The sequence below is a fragment of the Manduca sexta genome, chromosome 18, assembly GCF_014839805.1.
Source record: "Manduca sexta isolate Smith_Timp_Sample1 chromosome 18, JHU_Msex_v1.0, whole genome shotgun sequence".
NCBI classification, from domain to species: domain Eukaryota; kingdom Metazoa; phylum Arthropoda; class Insecta; order Lepidoptera; family Sphingidae; genus Manduca; species Manduca sexta.
In genome coordinates, this window is record NC_051132.1 from 4573955 (window position 1) to 4593217 (window position 19263).

General features: G+C 35.1%; 1 protein-coding gene and 1 non-coding gene across 2 annotated transcripts; both read right to left on the reverse strand.

Annotated features, from left to right (window-relative positions):
• Positions 1-7757: 7757 nt before the first annotated feature.
• Positions 7758-7829, reverse strand: Trnac-gca. Its single transcript has one exon. It is a non-coding gene; the product is annotated as a tRNA-Cys (tRNA).
• Positions 7830-10905: 3076 nt separating this feature from the next.
• LOC115442839 (homeobox protein bagpipe) lies at positions 10906-17020 on the reverse strand. Its single transcript, XM_030168014.2, is given in 3 exon segments — positions 10906-12208; positions 12211-12330; positions 15072-17020. Coding segments are annotated over 3 exon segments (1170 nt in total). The 5' UTR covers positions 15364-17020; the 3' UTR covers positions 10906-11450.
• Between the last annotated feature and the right edge of the window lie 2243 nt (positions 17021-19263).

Here is a 19263-nt window from a genome sequence, read left to right on the forward strand (position 1 = left end):
TGGCGGTGTAGTTGTTATACATACACAGTACGAATACGACTACCGCGCTGAAGTTCTGGTATCGAATCCCGGGTTGGGACAGAAAATTATGGCTCGGATTTTCCATTTAAAAAATTTGTCAGTCGCAGCTCGGAGTGAGTTAGTTAGCGGTGTGATACCCCCGTGCTTCTGAAAACACGTTAAGCCGTTGTTACTGTACCTGATTTCTCTTCGATCATGTCGGATTGCCATCTCACTGGGCTGTAAGAGTAAAGGAACAGAAAGTGCACCTGTCTCCATTGAGATTGGACGTAATTCAGCTAAGAGGGATTCATTCTTATAGAAGGCTGAACAATCGAACTAGCTCAAGACGAAACAACCAGATTAGTAAAAATCGATTATGGAGAATTTCATCGCAATTATTTCAAAGCCATCTAAAATTTTAAACAGTTATCATTTTCAGGTTAATTCCCTTGCCAATTTGTTTTTCCATCAGTATTCATTTATTCGTTTCCTGAAATGTGTAAGTTCTTATTAATATCGGAGAAACATGTGACGACATAAGTATAAAAAATATTTTTTCTTGACCTTTTTTGTTAATTTTGTAATAAATATTCATATCGTATAAGTCCCGAATACAGTACAGTGTCTATCTCCTGGCCTACGTTAATCCCCCGCCTCTCAATATTGCAATACAACACTTTAATGTGCTATTGTTTGTTTGCATTATTTTTCTACGTACTTCAAATAGATTTTACCAACTTTTTTATCATCGAAATAATTTAATCATCGTTTAATTCTCCTAATATTACTACCGAAATAACAAAAACGGAAAAGTATTATGTAATACTTAGCAACGTGAGCCATTATGAATAAAAAAAACTATTTTAAATAACCTTATTTATTTTGTAAGACTAAAAGGTACTCGTGTTTCATAAATCTTACTCCATTACGATTTTGTTTGATTCTAAACAGTTTATTTTATGCATATCATATTATAAACCCTTTCGGCGTTCGCAGTCCGCTTCGTTTTATGTGTGTTTAAACTCAATTTTAATATCGCATTACATAGCTTTTAGAAAAAATCCGCGCGCTCTCACCGACGTGGGACAGCGGCTTTTAAACTTAGTCTATGATAAATAAATAGTAAGTAAAAAGACTATACTTAAAGTATTTGATGCTGTAATAAAAAAAAGGTTAAATGAAGTCTACAATCAGTTTTTGTTGATAGCAGAAAGTGAACTCATGACTTTTTTAAATATTTCTATTCTAGTATCTTACCTGCGGTTTAATCGATCTTTAAAAGTATTTTCATTCAAAAATAAGACATTGTTAGCATTGAACATGATTGAATTAAATAATTAATGGAATATACCCTATTGTAGCTCATTTTCTAGGAATAAAAGAAATATGTAAATTACGATGCAGATTAATCAAGGAATACGCGATATTTAGGAACCAGTGTCGGACGCTTGCGCAGTACACGGAGCGTCTATTAAGTAAAAGTCGTGCACCGGATGTGACCTGTAAATATCGCCGCCCGCTGCCGCCGCGCCGCCCGGGCCCGCTGCCCGCCGCTCGCTCGCTTGCCCAACACGGGATGCGTGGAGTCGCCTTTTGTTACTAATTTGCCAGATTTTATAAGCATAGTTTGTTAGGGTGTATACTTTATAATTAGAAATACGTATTGAATGTCGATTTCGGCCGAACTATGAGGTGAGAGTGATTATTGTAGGTCTCATGATGATAATAGTTGCCAAACCTGAAAATACATTGAAATTCTTTTATCTATTCATCGCTTTTAGCATAACTTAATGAGTTTTAAAGAAATTTTAGATTCTTCAAAATATTAATATACTTGAATATTTTTTTTATATTAAATATTATTGTATCGTAGAGTTATACGTCAAATTTTAATTCATGGCCTCTGGTCGATCAACTCACCTATATTATTTTTAAAGAATATTTCGAGCTAGTTTCAACTCCACACCACTAAACTTCCGCTTTAAAAGCGCCAATAAATTAATTAGAACCGCGTTAAAGACGTCAGTCGCTTGTCTTGCGCTCACTACCGTCATACATAGGCTACCGCATCACTCCACAACCATCAAGCGATTATGGCCCTTATCGCCATCCAAATTGTCTCGCTAGAAAATTCAGCACACAGTTTAACATACACTAAAAATTAATGTAAACAATATCATGTTATTTTTGTAGGTTTTAATATGAGCCTCATTGAGGACGGTGTGTTCAATGAAATTGAAAAAAAAGGTAAAAATAGTGTTAATAGTTCCGTGCACCGTTTTATGGGGGATAAGACGAAGGAAGTACCTCTATGACCTTTTTATCTGGGGGTTTTACGAGCGGAGAGGTTTTATATCCATAATTATGTGTTTTTTTAATGTACGTAAAGGAGAACGGATAATTTGATGTTGTGAAGTGCGCACATGCTATGGTTAATGAGGTGTTACAGTATCATACGCCTTTATTCCGGTAGCATAGAATATAGGGATGTATTGATGTTTTTCAAGGAGATCGCATACTACAAAATGAAATTTACAGAAAATACGGTAAATTGCAACTTGAACTCCCATTATATTGTGTAAAGATGACATTAATTTATAGGCAATTTGATATTCTCATTGACGTGAGCCTTCACGTTTATGTCCTAAAGTCATTAAAGAAACCAGGGGCCTTATTCTTTACCCCGCACGTTATTTTAACAGTGCGAACAAGCACGTAACACAACGCATCATGTTTAGGACTATAGAAATTTGGCTTACAGAATACCATTCCACACACATTTCTCGAAGATAATATGACACGGTTGCGTTACGCGTTTACACTATCATACAGAATAAGGGCCCAGCACAACTACCCAAGCTTTGTCTTCAATTTCTATTCACACGTACCAAGTATCACTATGATAGAATACAATAACGTGCAGGTAGAAATCATAAACATAATATCAACTTTAAAGTAAACTTCATAGAAGGTATCAATACAATCGTTCAGAACTGAATGATGCAGATTAGTTGACCAAAGTATTTCATAACTGTTAAAAGTGTGAATCGCAAGAACTGTTAGGCTAGGAGAGCTAAAAAAATAATTAAAAAGTCTGTAAAATACGAAGATAAAGATCCATGTCCGCCTTCAGAACCTCCCACCAAAAAAGGTCTCAGCAAGAAAAGATACGGCGAGAAACATGATGTTTTAATCATTACAATAAATAATCCTGACCCGCTTACAAAGGATTAATGGTAATTAAACTATTGTACACCAATTAAACTATCGTTAGTCATTCATAAGCATGTTAAATAAATTTTCTGATTAGTCCTTTATCGCCATGAATCCGGGGTGATGGTAGCAATAAGATTATTTATAAAAGTCATAAGTCTGCTGCGTAAAGATATAATCATGAAGGCTTCTTATTCCTGAAAGAGTTATCATTTAATGCGAGCTGTACATTCATTGACTTTTTATACGATAAGGTTTTAGTAGTTATAGAATTATTGCAACCAGTTTGTTGTCTTAAAATTAATGTTCTTCAAAATTATTTTCTAGCACATTTCAAATTAAAAAGAAATGTACAAATATTTCAAACCAACCCGATGAAACGTTCGACCGACATCAAAACCAGTAATTAATAGCGGTCATTAAAATATGACGCTTTGGAGTAACTACGAAAGCCTATATTGTTCTCAAAGAAATTTTAAACAATGGGGAAAGTATAACCCGGTTATTAAATGTTATTGTTATTGCCGGGTCGTGTGGGCGGCTATTGGAGTTTGTGAAGGAAAATTTCTTTTAATCTATCTACTGCAATGTTGGTTTTTATACTTATTTCTTTTATAATGTAAATTCTTCTATTTTATAGAATGAATAAATGAACGAATCTCCTAATCGAATATCGGACAATCTCGACAGAGGTCATCCAGGTTCGCAGAAGATATTATAGTGCGCAACTGTGTGCGCAATACACAGGTGCAGCCTTTATTCCTTCAGTCTCATAGTTCGTTGAGTGACAACTCGATATGACCGGAGAGAGATCAAGTGCAGGGACAACGGCTTTACGTGTTTTCTGAGGCACGGGGGTATCACCTCACCAACTTCTTGGCTCCGAGCGGTGACTGAGTGATTTTTAAGATGGAAAAATCCAGCCACAATTGTTTTTGGCCCCACCGGGGATTAGAACCCAGGACCTCAGCACATTATTCGCACTCATACCGCATATACATTACAACTAAGCCACGAAGGCATTCTAATAATTTTATAGAGTCATAGAGCATTGGGTAAAGTAATACTTGCTGGTGTTCTTTCGTTTGCGAGGGGCCGTTTGGGTAGATATAACTGAAATGTCTATTATACTTTTGTGTCCCGGATTATACAATTTTGTAAACAGTTTGATTGATGGTTAATATATGTCACACAGGAGTTTGTACCTAATTCAAAGTTCGGTATGGTATTGCTACTGATTATGAGGCGAGGGGCGTTTGCGTCTCTTTATTAAATTGAAATAAAAAAGTAATGATCATGTCTTTATGTCTCATGTTATACTTAATTAGATAGGATTAAAATCGGTATACAAAAGTATAGCGTACATCAAGGAAAATAATTATAAGGTAGTGTGACATAGGAAAGCCCGGTTTCTAACTAGGCCCTCATATTTTTGGTATTTTTTTGTGTTGTAGTGCAAAAACATACTACGATTTTTGTTACTTTTGTTATTATAAAAGTTTATAATATGAAGTGATATATTGCAAACTAATAAAAGTGGTTAGTGGTTTTTCTGCAAATATTTTCATGCAACGATTTTATGAACATTTTAAAATTAGATGGCTCTTTACGGGTTTCGTTATCTTATAATTTTTATCCTGTCTTGTAAAAATATGTTTACTGTTAATACAGAAACACTATTGAATACAGAATTATTATTGTCTTTTTTTATTGACAATTGACATTCATATACAATTATTCACAATCGCTTATCATTATTTTTTAAATTCACTTAATTGTATAACAAAATTCTGAGTTAAAATTCCCATAATAAAAAACATTATCTGCGGCGAATTCGTTCTAAGTGACGCTAATTTCCAATCTTTGTATTATCTAAGCCAAGTACTCTGGGAGCCTGTATGGACCACCAAGGCCGTACATTCGCAGTTGAAGTGACCGACGGCGCTAGGTGGCCGACGCCCGACCCACGTCTAGACGAATGTCGCTACCAAAATGTCGAGATAGAGTGAGAATAATGTGAGATGAAATCGAATTTATTTAATGTTATGCGTAAATTTAATTGTTTATTTTTAAAGTATTTTTGTATTTACATAAGGAATTTTAAATTATTGTGAAGTTGAGAGTTGGAATTTATGAAATGATTGTTCGATTTGGCACTTCTAAAGAAATAGTGGGTACATAATATTGTTATGATAACTCCTAGTATAGTTGTAAATGAATAGAGCTCTTTTAAAATTTTATCATAGTGACATTACAACATAAAAGGCTAAAAGCATCGCCAGAGTAATTATCATAGTTTGATAAATATCAAATGTAGAGTCAAAAGTAAAACTACTGTATACTATACTAGGATATATTTGATTCCGCAATAAACCCGTCGTTTCATATCATTTATTTATCCAACAAAAGTCGATTATATATCAGTAAAAACTCGAAAGCTTCTCACTCAATAATCGAATTTAAACCCGAACCAGTAGTAGTGCCACCCGTCGGTAACATTTACCTAAATCCGGCAGGTTTTTTTAACGTCGCGACTACTTGCGATCTGTTTTGCCTATAAGTTAAGTGGTGTGGCAAATTTTTACTAATTTATCTTTTTTTACGAGCGTTTTTTGTTTAAAGGGTTGGTAATTGGCAGTTTGTTTGTTCAGGATTTAGTAATTGCGTATAAGGACGATGGTTATATGATCTTTGCATACATAAAAGGTTTTATGGATTTTAAACTTTATAGCAAAGATAAAGATGTATAAAAAATGTGACAAATAAAGTTTTTATTATTGTATATATAAGCTTCGTAGAATGCATTATTTACATGTTAATACGTATTTAAAACTATATTTAGGGGGCTTGTTGAATATACACTGTGAATATTGTATATGTAAATGTCAGAATGATCAAATCAATAATAAGGCACTCTTCGCGTCGATTTAAATCTTTCAGGAATCTAAGGGGCTGTATGAAGGAATTAGCTCTATTTATGCAGCAGCGTCATTGGCTTGTAAAACGATGCAACTAACGTGGGTTCACTTCCCAGGAAGGACAAAATACTAGGCGGTTTTGTGCTAATTTAAAAATCACTGATTTGTTCCGGAAAAATCCAGCAGCACGTCGTGAAGCGTATTATTAAAAGTATGACTAGTAGATACAGTGATTAGGAAGTTTAGTGAAACGAAATCTTCATCTTTATAGTGTAGATAATGCGATAGGAATGTCCTCTATAAGTAATTTCGCTCTTGGAGTAGTAACAGTCCTGGGAAGAGAATAAGGATTCTCTATACCACACGTTATTTTACCACATGCTATGAACTGCATCGTATTTTAAACAATGGAAATTGACATACACAATCTCATAACACCCAAATTTTACAAGATAACTTAACACATTATGTTACTAATTTACAGCTTTAGATAATAAGGCTCCTGCCTACCCCTTCGAAGATAAGTGAGTAACATTCGCATCGAATGTTCTCAAGATGAGAACCGCACGAGTGTCGGATCTAAACCAAATGTGCAACATAAACAATGCGCGATGGGAATGGATGCGATTGTCTGATTGCAGTCGTTAATGTTTACGGTTTATTGTGTTGTTTACGACACTGGCCACTTCCCGCGATGTCGCTTGTCACATGTGCTGGCTCGAATTGCACGAAGGGCAGTTAGGCGTTAATAATTTGGGCGAGAATGGCTTTATATTTATTTTATTTGGTAAGATAAAATTACGAGGGATTTTTGGTTCTAACATTATGTCAGTTTTTTTTTTTGTATAGTAACCTAGCACACTTTGTTCCCTATGTCATAAGGACTATGGCATGTATATGGCATGAATGGTCTGTATATGGCATGAGAGGCTGTGCGAATATCTCAGAAGACGAATTTGCGGAAGTTTTCTGATTCGTCTTGTCCGACCAATAAGATTTGAGATTTCAAGAGAACTAAGAAAACACTTTTTCAGGCTTCACACATGTTTTCCTACTTAAAGTCAGCGATAATTCACAAATGCACACATCACTTTTTTGAAATGTCACAGTAGCTCTTGGAGTTTAAGCTTACAGACATTCGGCTCGGCAGTACGTTCTACTTCCAAATAGGTTTTCGCCGCATATTATAATAGTACTCGTAATATTATATTAATTATATCTCAACCTCCTCTTATAGTACACAAATCAATCAACAAGTAAACATGTGTATTAGTGAGTAATTACCGGTAGGCGCTAGTGATGTGCGCGACCGCTAGTGATGGGGTGTTTGTTTACCTGACGACATTTCCGGCGCACGTGCTTGTAACACGAGTCGCTCGCCTCACTAATGCAGTAAAGTGCGTCCTGGGTAGAGGTGGGATTGGGTATGTCGATATCGATAAAAATATATTTCACTTTTGCGTGAGACAGCAAATACGTATACAAACGGAACGATGCGAAGCCAAATGTTTTAAAAAAAAATTACGAATTCTTATACTTTAAAGGATAATATGGGATATAAACTCTAATTAATATAGGGAAGCGTTGGATTACGTCCCGAGGAAAAATAAAAATATAAATCTCAGGGGACACCCGGGTTTGAACCGGGGACCTCTCGATCTGCAGTCGAATGCTCTACCACTGAGCTATATCCCCTTATGCACTGCTGTACAAAATAGATAATTAACTGTGATAGTATTTTGTTATTTAATAATATTTAAAGCTAAACCACAGTAACGATCTTTTATATACTTCATTATATTTTTTTAGCTGACGTAATCGTACGATAATATGCTATCTAATGAGACATAAACAGTACGCATTCAGAATATCACAAAAGCGTTGCAGCAATGTTGCACGACTGAGACCGCCCATATCTATTGCTTATGATATGGGTTGGAATTTAGTCAGAATTAAATTGAATATTACACTTTATGATTGTGTCATATACTTACTTTAGATGTATATATACATATATCTAACTAAAATATGTTTGTAGAGTAAATCAGAAATGCATTGATATTTGAAATAAATAGAAAATAATATAAATACTTAATTAAGCGAAGAAGAATTTATTTGTGTAAATTTCCCACAAACATTATCAACATCGATACTTATGTAGGGACATCACTACCGATCCTAAGAAGAGGATGAGCGGTAATGTACTGTTTACAAGTTTAGTACATCGACAATCAGTTAATTGCCGACACTACTGTTTCTTAGATTTTGTCCGACGCACTAAAAGCTTTTACACAAATGAGTTCGCATTCAATTAGATGTATAAGATTGGACGGTAATATAATATACCTAACTTAAAGTATTACACGTGTAAGTTTTTAATATACCTATAGATTTTAAATACGCAATAACTGGGACATATAATTTTAGATTTTTGACGTATACTTAAATGTCGACTAATTTTGACTTCCTATTTGTCCACGCAAATAGGAAACGTGGGGCCATAAGACGTCTTTAAGAATTTAACATTAATTATGGTGAAAGAAGCTTGTTAAATATTTCTTTGTGCATCGTGTCAGCGTTATTATTTCAATTCTTATTAAGTTGGAAGCCTTTTAAAAAGGTAATATTATTTATTTATTATACTTAAAAGCCATTTTCGATATTTTTTTATTACAGTTGAATAACGAGACGAGCATGCTACTCGTCTGACGGTTAGCGATACGACCACCCATAAACAGTATCAGCAACATATAGAACTTTAAATTAGAAATACTGCGTGGCATCCCATTGCGCTCATCACCCTTAGATATAAGATGTTAAGTCTCATAGTGTCCAGTAATTACCCTGACTACAACGTCTTTAAACTAGAACACAACGGTGCATGGACACTGCTGTTTAGCAGTAGAAATAGACATTGCAATGTACATACTTTACCACTCGGGCCTCGCATACGAGAAACCTACCATTAGTAAAACACCAACAACCTAATGTCAGTACATCAGCTGAACTCTAACTTATTTTATACTCGTAATATATTTTAAAGTCCCATTCACATTTAGATTCAGTTAAAACGCGAGAGTCCTCGGTGGCGTCTTAGAAAATTCTTCGTCCGGAAGTCGAAGCTTGACATTTTCATAATTTCGCCCCGCGCGGCCCCACTGGAGCGCGCCACGCCACCTTCCTAGCATTCATATGTTAATTTTATTGAAGAACATGGCAAGTTGCGTGGAGATGGCTCTTGTTTTGTTATATGCTTCTGGTTTTGGGTGGTTATACTAGTACTAGGCGTATTCGTATGCGTGGATTCGCCTGGATAGACACTGTTTTATTGTCTATTTCTGCTCCATCACAGTAAGTAGTATTCAAACACTATGGTTTCGAAAGCGATATATAATTACCTATCGTACTGGGCATTTTGTTATAATAATATTTAAAGTCTTAAGACCATAAGTGAAATTTACTGTTACGCTGAGTCTTCTAATTCAATGTTTGGGTTAAAATTTTCTCTCACACATTTAAGAAATATTTGGAAATCTTCGCGAGCTTGAATATTTCAGCATTAAATATTATTAACCCTACAATAAATTATGTAGCGTACATTATTAAAATCTATTTTTATCCATCTTAGAACCGTAATTTTAATAAATTTCAATTAGCAATTTCAAAGATTTCCGTTAAAAAAATCTAATTTTATTCTATTTCCTCCTCCATACTAAGTAAGCTGTAGAGCGTGCAATTTGTCGGCGGTGATTTCGCGGGCAGTATTTTCCAACGCGACTCCTTCCAATCACCCACCTACTGCGCAGCGACAAGAGGACCACACTTGAATTACTGTTAGAACTTTTACAACAAAATCGAACACGTCTGAAGTATGTAAGGTTGGAAAAGAAAATAATTTATTGTTAACTATTTTACTCTCACCTGGATTTTTTACTGTTTAGAACGTAAAGTATTGTCTTGTTCAATTCATATACGTCTTCCCTCAAGTAAATGTTTTAGGAAAGCAGCATTTATGTTAATTCGAGACTTGGTCTAAGGGTTGCAATGATTATTCAAACCATTTATCAGTTATATGTGATGTACTAACAAACATTGGATATCCAAGTAAATAATCTAAGTAGGTGCTTTCTGTAACATTGCCTCTAGAATTATTCAATTGTTGAAACTGACCTTAGTGACGGAGGAAGAGGGTAATCGTATTTACTATTTTGTCGCCATTGGGCTTATATCATGGAGTTTTCTTAGAAATCTTTGTGTACTTTAATATTTCAGCATTAAATATTATAATTAATCTCACAATATATTTTGCAACGTCTTTTATTAAAACCTCTTTTTATTTATTGAATTAAATTGGCAATTTCATACTGCAATGTAGGTTCGTCGCATTAGACCCCATGCAGATGACACGTGTTAGATGCTCGTTAACTGCTGCATGTAGGTACTTTGATTAAGTGTTGACGTACTGACGCGCATTTACCGCGCGTCAGACGTATAAAATACGCTTGTCGTTTAAACGGGGTCTTACATCTTTACAAACTTCTAGCAGAAATGCTTGGCTTATCATCCGAATGTCTGCCTGACCTTAGTAAGCAACATCGTTAGATAGGCCTTATTACTTATCAGTGACCATTATATTGATTGATATTCTGTTTTAGTTTTCAAATATTTTATCCAAAGAAAATTGCAAGAGTTATTATAATTATTAGCACCCTTATTAATATATATTTTTTAATAAGGGGATATGTAGAAGCATTTCATATTAAACAATATATAATTTCGAATAATCTTTATTGCACCTTCATAGAAGCTCTCTTAAACTATTTGTACTATATACAAACGTGTTTACTACGCAGAACATTACATTAACCATAATAAAATTATATTTACAACGATTAATAACTAAACAATAACAATTCTACTAACTACATTATATCGAATCTTTGGCTGATCTTTGGTATTATTTGCCATATTTCCAGTTACGGAGATTTATTTTATATTAAAACATAAAATGCACCTAATAGAGTTATTTAAATTGAAACAACAAAAAATACTTGAGTGAGTTTCGTAATAAAATGTCGAGGAGTGTTTTCGACTGAAAAGTTGGCTATAATAATACGTTGTTTCTGATGAGTCTGGCAACAGCCCAAAACTGATCATTGCGGCCTACTATACTAGTAATAGTGTAATCAATAATACTGTAATGGCCCAACACTAGTATAATAGAAAACAGTGATTATAATTTTACAATAAAACTTCAAACTACTTTATAACTCGAAAATTTCGATTGACGTTGGTATATTATTAAATAAATACATTTTAATTTTCCACTTCTATATTACTGGCCATACTTTCATTACTGTTTTCGTTCACTTCAACTGGACTCTTTTTTTCCACTGCCTTCTCTTTCTCTTTTTCTGAACTTTCTCCTTCTGTTCGGTCGATTGGGGTCCTATCTAGGTCACATGGTACGGACATCCCAAATGCAGGGTGGCCTGGGTAGTACATATACGATAGGGGTAAGTTAGGGTAATTTACCCCTAAATGAGGTCCATAGAGAGATTGCAGAACTGCTTGGTTATAAGATTCTTGTAGTAGAGCTTTATATTCTGGGTTTTTAGCAAAATCCACCCCGTAAACGCCTGCGAAGTGTTTTAATATCGGAGATCCTTCCAACAGCGGTGGAGTAAATAGGGGGTTTAGTGTTTTTCCTAGCATAGGATTTTGGTATTTCAAGTCCGGGAGTGCCGGTTGTCCATTATTGTTGACTAGGACTTTTACAGCGACTTTCCTCGCGTGGTTCGCTGCAGCCGCTGCCGCAGCCAGCATGCCGTTTTCTTGCATCTGCAACTGCTTTCTTTTCGTCTTGTATCTTCTATTTTGGAACCAGATCTTAACTTGGGTCTCTGTAAGTTTAAGGCTTACGGCCAAGTCGGCGCGCTCTGGCCCTGAGAGATACCTTTGTTGGCTAAATCGTCTCTCTAGTTCGTAGACTTGAGCGTGAGAGAATGCTGCTCGGGATCTCTTCTTTCTTCCCCCGTTTTGGGAGTATTCGGTCATGGGGTAGGCGGATGGTGGGGTGTGGTGCATTTCCTGTCGTAGTGGAGGTTGAAGGGCTTGTAGGCAATGTCGGAGCTGGGCGAGGAGTTGGCCCGTCGGAGCGGTGAGGCCGTGTTGGATGAGCGAGAATCGTAGTCATCTGTAACAATGGAGATAGAGGTTCAATTTATGTTTCAATAATTATTTTTTTAAGTTTTTTCTCTCGATTTCTCTGGTGTTTTATTTTTAAACAACTAATCTACGAGTAAGGGTCCATTTTTAAAGCTTACCAAGATGATATGTTTTTAAGTTTATATTTAATGTTGAAATATTATCATTAACTATATGGAGAAAATTATAATTGCATATTATGGTACATACTATATTTCATTCCTAAATTAAAGTATTAAGTTCAAATTAACATTAACGGATCTTATACTTAAGTCATAAAAAAGTTGGTATCCACTATTAAACTCGTCAACTCCAAACCCATTAGTTACCGTTCACACAGAATCAATTATACAAGCCAGCGGCTCACGCCATTCGCTTGTAAGCGTTCACAATGGATCCATTACGCAAATTGTCCCCGTACGATCCCCGCACGACCCCCGCACGATCCCCGCACCGACCCCGCACGTGGCACGGTCGTTACCCGCCGGTCAAAAGAAAAGGGCGGACTAGTAACAATGTTTTTGCGTGTTACGACACCTCTATTGTATAAGTTTTGGGTTATTAGTTGCGATTTAGCACTAATCGACGCGACATTTTGGTCTTAATGAGCGATTTACTTAAATAGTTAAAGTTTAATAGTAAATTGTAAATAGTTTTTAATTGCATATCCAATAATGAATAAGTTTTCTATAAATCACGTTTCATAGTTAGTGGTTCTAAGTGGTATTTATAATTTGCGAATGAACACAAAATAATGTTATTAATCATCTATAATTTTATATTTTATGAACTTCATGAAGTATATTTTATATGTTTTAATAAATCTATGTAGAGAACCTTTATCCCGGACTTTTATCCCGGAAAATCTTTTTTCTCGGTTGAAACGCGAGCAATTAGTTACGGAGATAGTTTAATGCCCTGATGTTCTATACTGAGGCGAAGTCGCGGCGAGTAGCTACTAACTATTAATTTGTGACAAAAATATTGCAAAAACAAAATAGGTAATCTTGTATCTGAGCACTAAGCGTTGTCAGTATGTCTTAGTGTCGATATATTAATTGCCAATCTTAAATTAATAATATTGAGTTTACATTTAGTTACTGTCTTTACTACCCACAAAACCGTGTCAAATCGGCACACCCGAACCTTAGTAATTACCAATTTGAATGCATCAATAGTGTATGTAATCGTCACTTAGTATAATGAGTGAGTTAGTGTAATGGCGCGAAGTGACGGCTAAGTGGAGACGTCGCTGCGAGGCACCACCACCGAGTGGACGCACCATTACGCACCTATTGTCACTGGCTGTGGGCGCGATAAATGCGACGGATGACGCGTTTGAATTTCGAATCATTTTCTTTTTCAATTATTCATAGTAGTTGCCAGTTATGTTATTCTTTTTAATTTTTTAATTATTATTTCCTTTTTTTAGTAGCTCTATAATCTAGATTGTAGACTCTACATTAGAATAAATTAAATTCCTCGGTCGCGCACCTTTACGTAAGGAATTCAAAAACATTAAAAATGTTAAATTTGCCTAAATTTTGAACTACATTTATAAAAATAAAAAAATCATCGGTCTTTCTAATAGAAACTGCAAATTCAAGTATAACATAATGTGATAACTGGCCATCGTATTTTGCTTATTGATATCCTTTAAAAGTTAAGAGATCACGCATGTTTTTTTCTCTAAAAGCATCGCCACACACTGACAGGATCTATAGAAACTTTCAAAAATTTATATTCACCAGTAGTCTTGCCTATAAATCATATTTTTATAGCACGCGGAACAAACAACATAGTGGATCGTTAAGTTTGACCGCCATCCATGAATATCTAGAATATCAGAAAACTCATAGAGTTGTGCCGCCCTATAATAGTTACTAGTTGTTGCTCGCAGCTCCGCCCGCATATACAAATATAAAAGCGCCATTGCACTTTTCCAGGATAAAACAAGCCTATTTTACAGAACATGGTTTATTTGTGTACTAAAATTTCATAATCCGTTCAGAGGCTGCAACATGTACTTTTAATAAATATCCAGATATCTTCACAAATATTCGCATTTTTACAAAATAATAAGATAATAATATAACACATTCAAAACATCCGTTGTATTAACTTTCGTTATTTTAACGTAAATCAGATATCATTTCTCGAAATTACTAAAAAGGTACTTATTAAACCTTAGTATTTGGAAAGCCCAAAATTAGCAGATTGTTTAAGTAAAGGTGGGAAAGTTGTAACTATGCTATATTTTTCATAACTAAGTTCATGTCTCATACACTTTTCAGTGATCAGAGGGATTATTGTTATGTGATGTAAAGTTATATAATTGCAGCATCAAATACTTTAGATTGTAATATAGTTTAATTGTATTTTATTCTAACAATCCGAGAAACATTAGTATGTTCTATTATTTTTATATATTTCGTGCAAATGTCAAGTTATAACAATTTATCTTCACATAACTGTTGAACTAAAGTTATTATAATAAATTCATCTTCATATAATTATGAGATATATAAAAATTATGATCACAAACCTAGTTAGGTACCAATGACTTAATATATTTTTCTTTTTTACTGTTATGATATTATGATAAAAAAATATTTTTCACATGTTTCCATCTTTTGTAACGAGGTTTACAACAAGAAGTTCCGTAACTAAATCTAGATTTTGTTGTTTACACTAAGTAAATATTAAAAAAGTAAAATAAACTCAACACACCTGACAGTTCCGTGACTGGATAACTATTCTTCCTCGACATATCCAAGGCGCCATCTTCTCCATAATCACGATAGCCGTTACAATCATCGTAATACTTCATCTTCTCCAATCCACCCTTCTTCACACACGATTCTTCCTTACAACACGCGGATTTACTCAAAAAGTTCCCGAAACTGTCCGAAGAATACATAGCATTTTCAAAATCGCATTTTTCATTCTCCTTAGTCAAAATATCGTTTATAGAAAACGGCGTTGTCAACGGCTCTTTATAATTTTTAAACTTGTGTTCCATTTTAAAAATTTAAATTTCGAACTGACCACCACCGCGCGACTCGCCTCACCGCAAAAGCGTTCCTCAAACGAATAAACTTTGCGTGATAGATTGCCCGCCTGTTTGACGTGTTAAGCCTTAGAGCGAAACAGATATACCGGTACCCGGGCGTGTTTTGTGGGCGTTAGAAAAAGGTAGAGATATTTTGGGGCGGTCGTTTTTTAAAAAAGTCCCCGAAGTAGCGTAAGTAGTGGGGATCGTTGAGTTTTTCTTGAAGATGTTTACGTGATTTCGATTTGATCGCTTAGCTCATGCGGATTGTGAGGACGATGTGAATTGGCGTTTTACGACTCGCCTGTTTATATTGAGGCAATAAAACGCGTTATTATTTGGTGTATATGAGAATATTAAAACTTGTTGAGTATTTCTCTAACCTTCGAATGGTTTGCAAATTAAATTTTATTTAAGTGCAGATTTTATTAACTGAAATCGGTGCTGTACAAAATTGACGTACGTCTGTACTTTATTATTTTATAATCAATTAAACCCTGAGCCCTTTGTCAGCAGCAACTGATATTGTGTTTGGCAATAGAAATGGTTGTAATTTATTCGAAAGAATTCTGCGATTTAAACGCAATTATGAAATTGAATATCGATTTATCGGTACTTATTCCCTTCAAAAATATATTATCAACTGAAAATTTTCTTTGGAACAAATCAATTCCTATCAACTAGTGCGTAAAGTAGAAATACCTATTCGCTACCATTTATGTATATGAAATTGGCAAATAAGCAAATTTATATACCTACGCAGAGTTGGAAGTGTATAAGCCAATTCACATTGAATCCACAGCAATATTACACCGACCCGTAACAACCGACTTCCTTAGGCGTTCGTCGTTAACACGACGCTCTATCGGTAAGTACTTGACAAGTGTCTATCTGTCCCTTTCGCACCTGCAGCTTCCGTTCTAATGCTAGCCTTTTCGTCCTTTTCCCCCACATAGTCCAATTTAAATCGACCAATAGCGAGCGCACACCGATTACAGTGGACCAATAAAAATAGTGGGTGAGTGGAAGTGTCAACATAAATTTTCTTTTTAATTTTTGAATTTGGAAAATTCTGTTTCACTCCAATTCGTTTTAAATGCGTTCGCCCGTTCCACTTTGTCGGATTGTTGGTTTATATTTAGATTTGTTTTAGTTACGGCAGTTATGTTCAATATTTAGATTTGATAATTCGATGATTTAACATTTTTTTTAACTCTCGTACATAAGTCTGGCTGCAAATGTAAATTGTGTACTTTAAAAATGAGAAAGATTTAATGAAACTATGATGTTTTATAATAGACATAATAGAGCCAGTTATTTATTTAACTTATTGAGTGTGATTGCTTTTAGTGGCGATTAGAAGAAAAGAACAATGCAAGTACAATTATTTGAGTTTACGATGATAGTGTTTAGTATCACATACTTGTAAAAGAAGTACATTTTCGTCTCACATTTCTTTTTACAACAATCATACCACGTACCCATATTTTTCAGCCGACTCTTTACCCGCTCTACCATAATTAGATGGAAAACTGATATGATTGCCGCTAACGTAATGAATATAGAGTCGCCTGGTTTTCTTTTATTTATATAGCTGATATGAAAAGCAAGAATTCCATTTGAAACTATTAATATTGAGTACGTCTATAACCTATGAAATCCGTGTAATATAATAGGAACCAAAGTTGTCTTACCGAAGCTTTCACCGAATATTCGTCTAAACGTTTGAAGATCTACATTAAAGCTGTAACTTCATGTCGGTTTTTGTAAGACAATTATAGCACACTCTTGCAGACGTGATTCTAGTATAAAAACTTTCAGTATAATCAGGTTATACTTGTTAATTAATAAGCGTTGGCCTTTACCAAGCTCACATACTCATGCCTTTTTTACGCCTAAGGCAAAGTAACCCCACTATACCTGATGGTTCGTAGTATAGGGTTTAGATAGAGCGGTGAATGAGAAGAGATGATAACTTCTCCCCAGTCGTCATAATTATGCCGCCCTTTTGAAACCGCGTATACCAACACTGGCTAATCCCGGAACGCGACACACTTCAGTGGGTTAGTATGGTGGGTTTTCCACCTTGTGTACGGTGACCGCTATCCGCCCGGATACAAATATCCCACCACTATATATACCAGATCCCGTGACACAACACGTTTTCGTGGGCCACTATGGTGGGTTTTACACCTTGTATACGGTGGCCGCTATCCGCCCGGATACAAGTACCCTAACAATAGCAAAGTCTTTTCATAACAGTGCCGCTGTTTCTGTATGAATAGCTTCGACTTGATATAAATATATTACCACTAGTGAAGACTTTTCATAATATTGCCGCTATTTCCGTAGGATTAGCTTAGACTTTCGCCATGTCAGGCTTAAATACCGATCTAATTAAGATATGAGTATTTTTCGCATCGGAACACTAAAGTCACATAATATTAATCCGTGATTACTTATCTGATAAATTAAAGACAAAATTCTCAAAGACTGTTATGCATGTTATACTCATTTATTTAAATTTATCGCACAGTGGATGTGTTATCGTTTGAACGGCACGTAAACAGGTCGTGGGTTCGAATCCTTCAAGAGGATTTTAAGAGAAATAGCGATAATTTATAATTACGTAGCGTTCATCATCCGTTTATCATAAATGTCTAAATTATAGTGCGCGGTCGATGTTACATAAGTTTTTACACATATTGCGAAATTAATTTGGTTGTCATATCATTAGGAGCGGGCTATCTGCCTACTGTCAATTTATTCTGTGAGTCGAATTCACATCTTACAACAAGAACACAACGTCTTTGCCAACTTGGAATCGAATCAAAATCTTCTCACCCTCTTTACCGTCTTCAGATTCGAATCCGAGGTCACTCTACGGAATATATTTAATCAAAGAAAATTATAATATATACGGAAAATATTCAATATATTTTTTAAATTTCCATGGTCAAAAGAAAAAGTTGTTCAAAGACAAAACTCTTTAGTCAATGACCCAGTTATTAGTTTTAAGTGTGTGCACTAAATAATAATTCCTTATAAAGAGTGCTCTGATCGTGGTTTTATATTTCATTAACTGATGTTCGGTTGAGATGAGTGGATATCAAACGATATCGAGTGGCCCATAGACATTAAAAAGTTTCGATAGGACACCAGATCTATAACATAGATATTATTTTCAATAATGAACAGCAAATGCACAAGTTGGAATTATATTCCTAGTAGTATACGTGTAATAAACACTCTTGCTTGGTAATAACACACGGAGCGGGTGTATCGGTCGCAGCGGTTCAAACTATAACTTAAATAGAAGATGTCTGTCTAGTTTTTGAACATTTTTAGAACAAGGGAACTGTAGCAGAAATTCGTTTAATTTTTATACTATTTTTTGCTACAGTTCCGCCTGTTTTATTTTATTTATTTCAGTTAATTTGCCCTTTAAGTATTCTATGTGACTTAAAAGTTATTTTTAAGCATGTTCTAAATTACGTGAAGAGATAGCCGCTCACCTGATGGTATCTACCGACGGGCCTCGACTGCATCACGCTAGTCTACCCAGAGTAGGAGACATCGAGCATCATAATGCTTTCACAACAATAAACTGATATAATATAAGTCAAAAATGTTTTATCTTATCTATTCAACTAGCCGTATCTATACGACGCTAAATTCTACGGAAGCCCCAAGTGTCCGCTGTAAGTGATTGTAAGTGGCATGTTTGCGGTCTACCGAGCCATGTCCATTGAATGTACGTCATAATGAACGTTTAATAACGATAATCAATCAAACCGCTTGGAATTAGTTCAGAGTTGTTCAGAATGTATGTTATGGCTGATTTTGGCGATGGGTTTAAACTGTATTTAG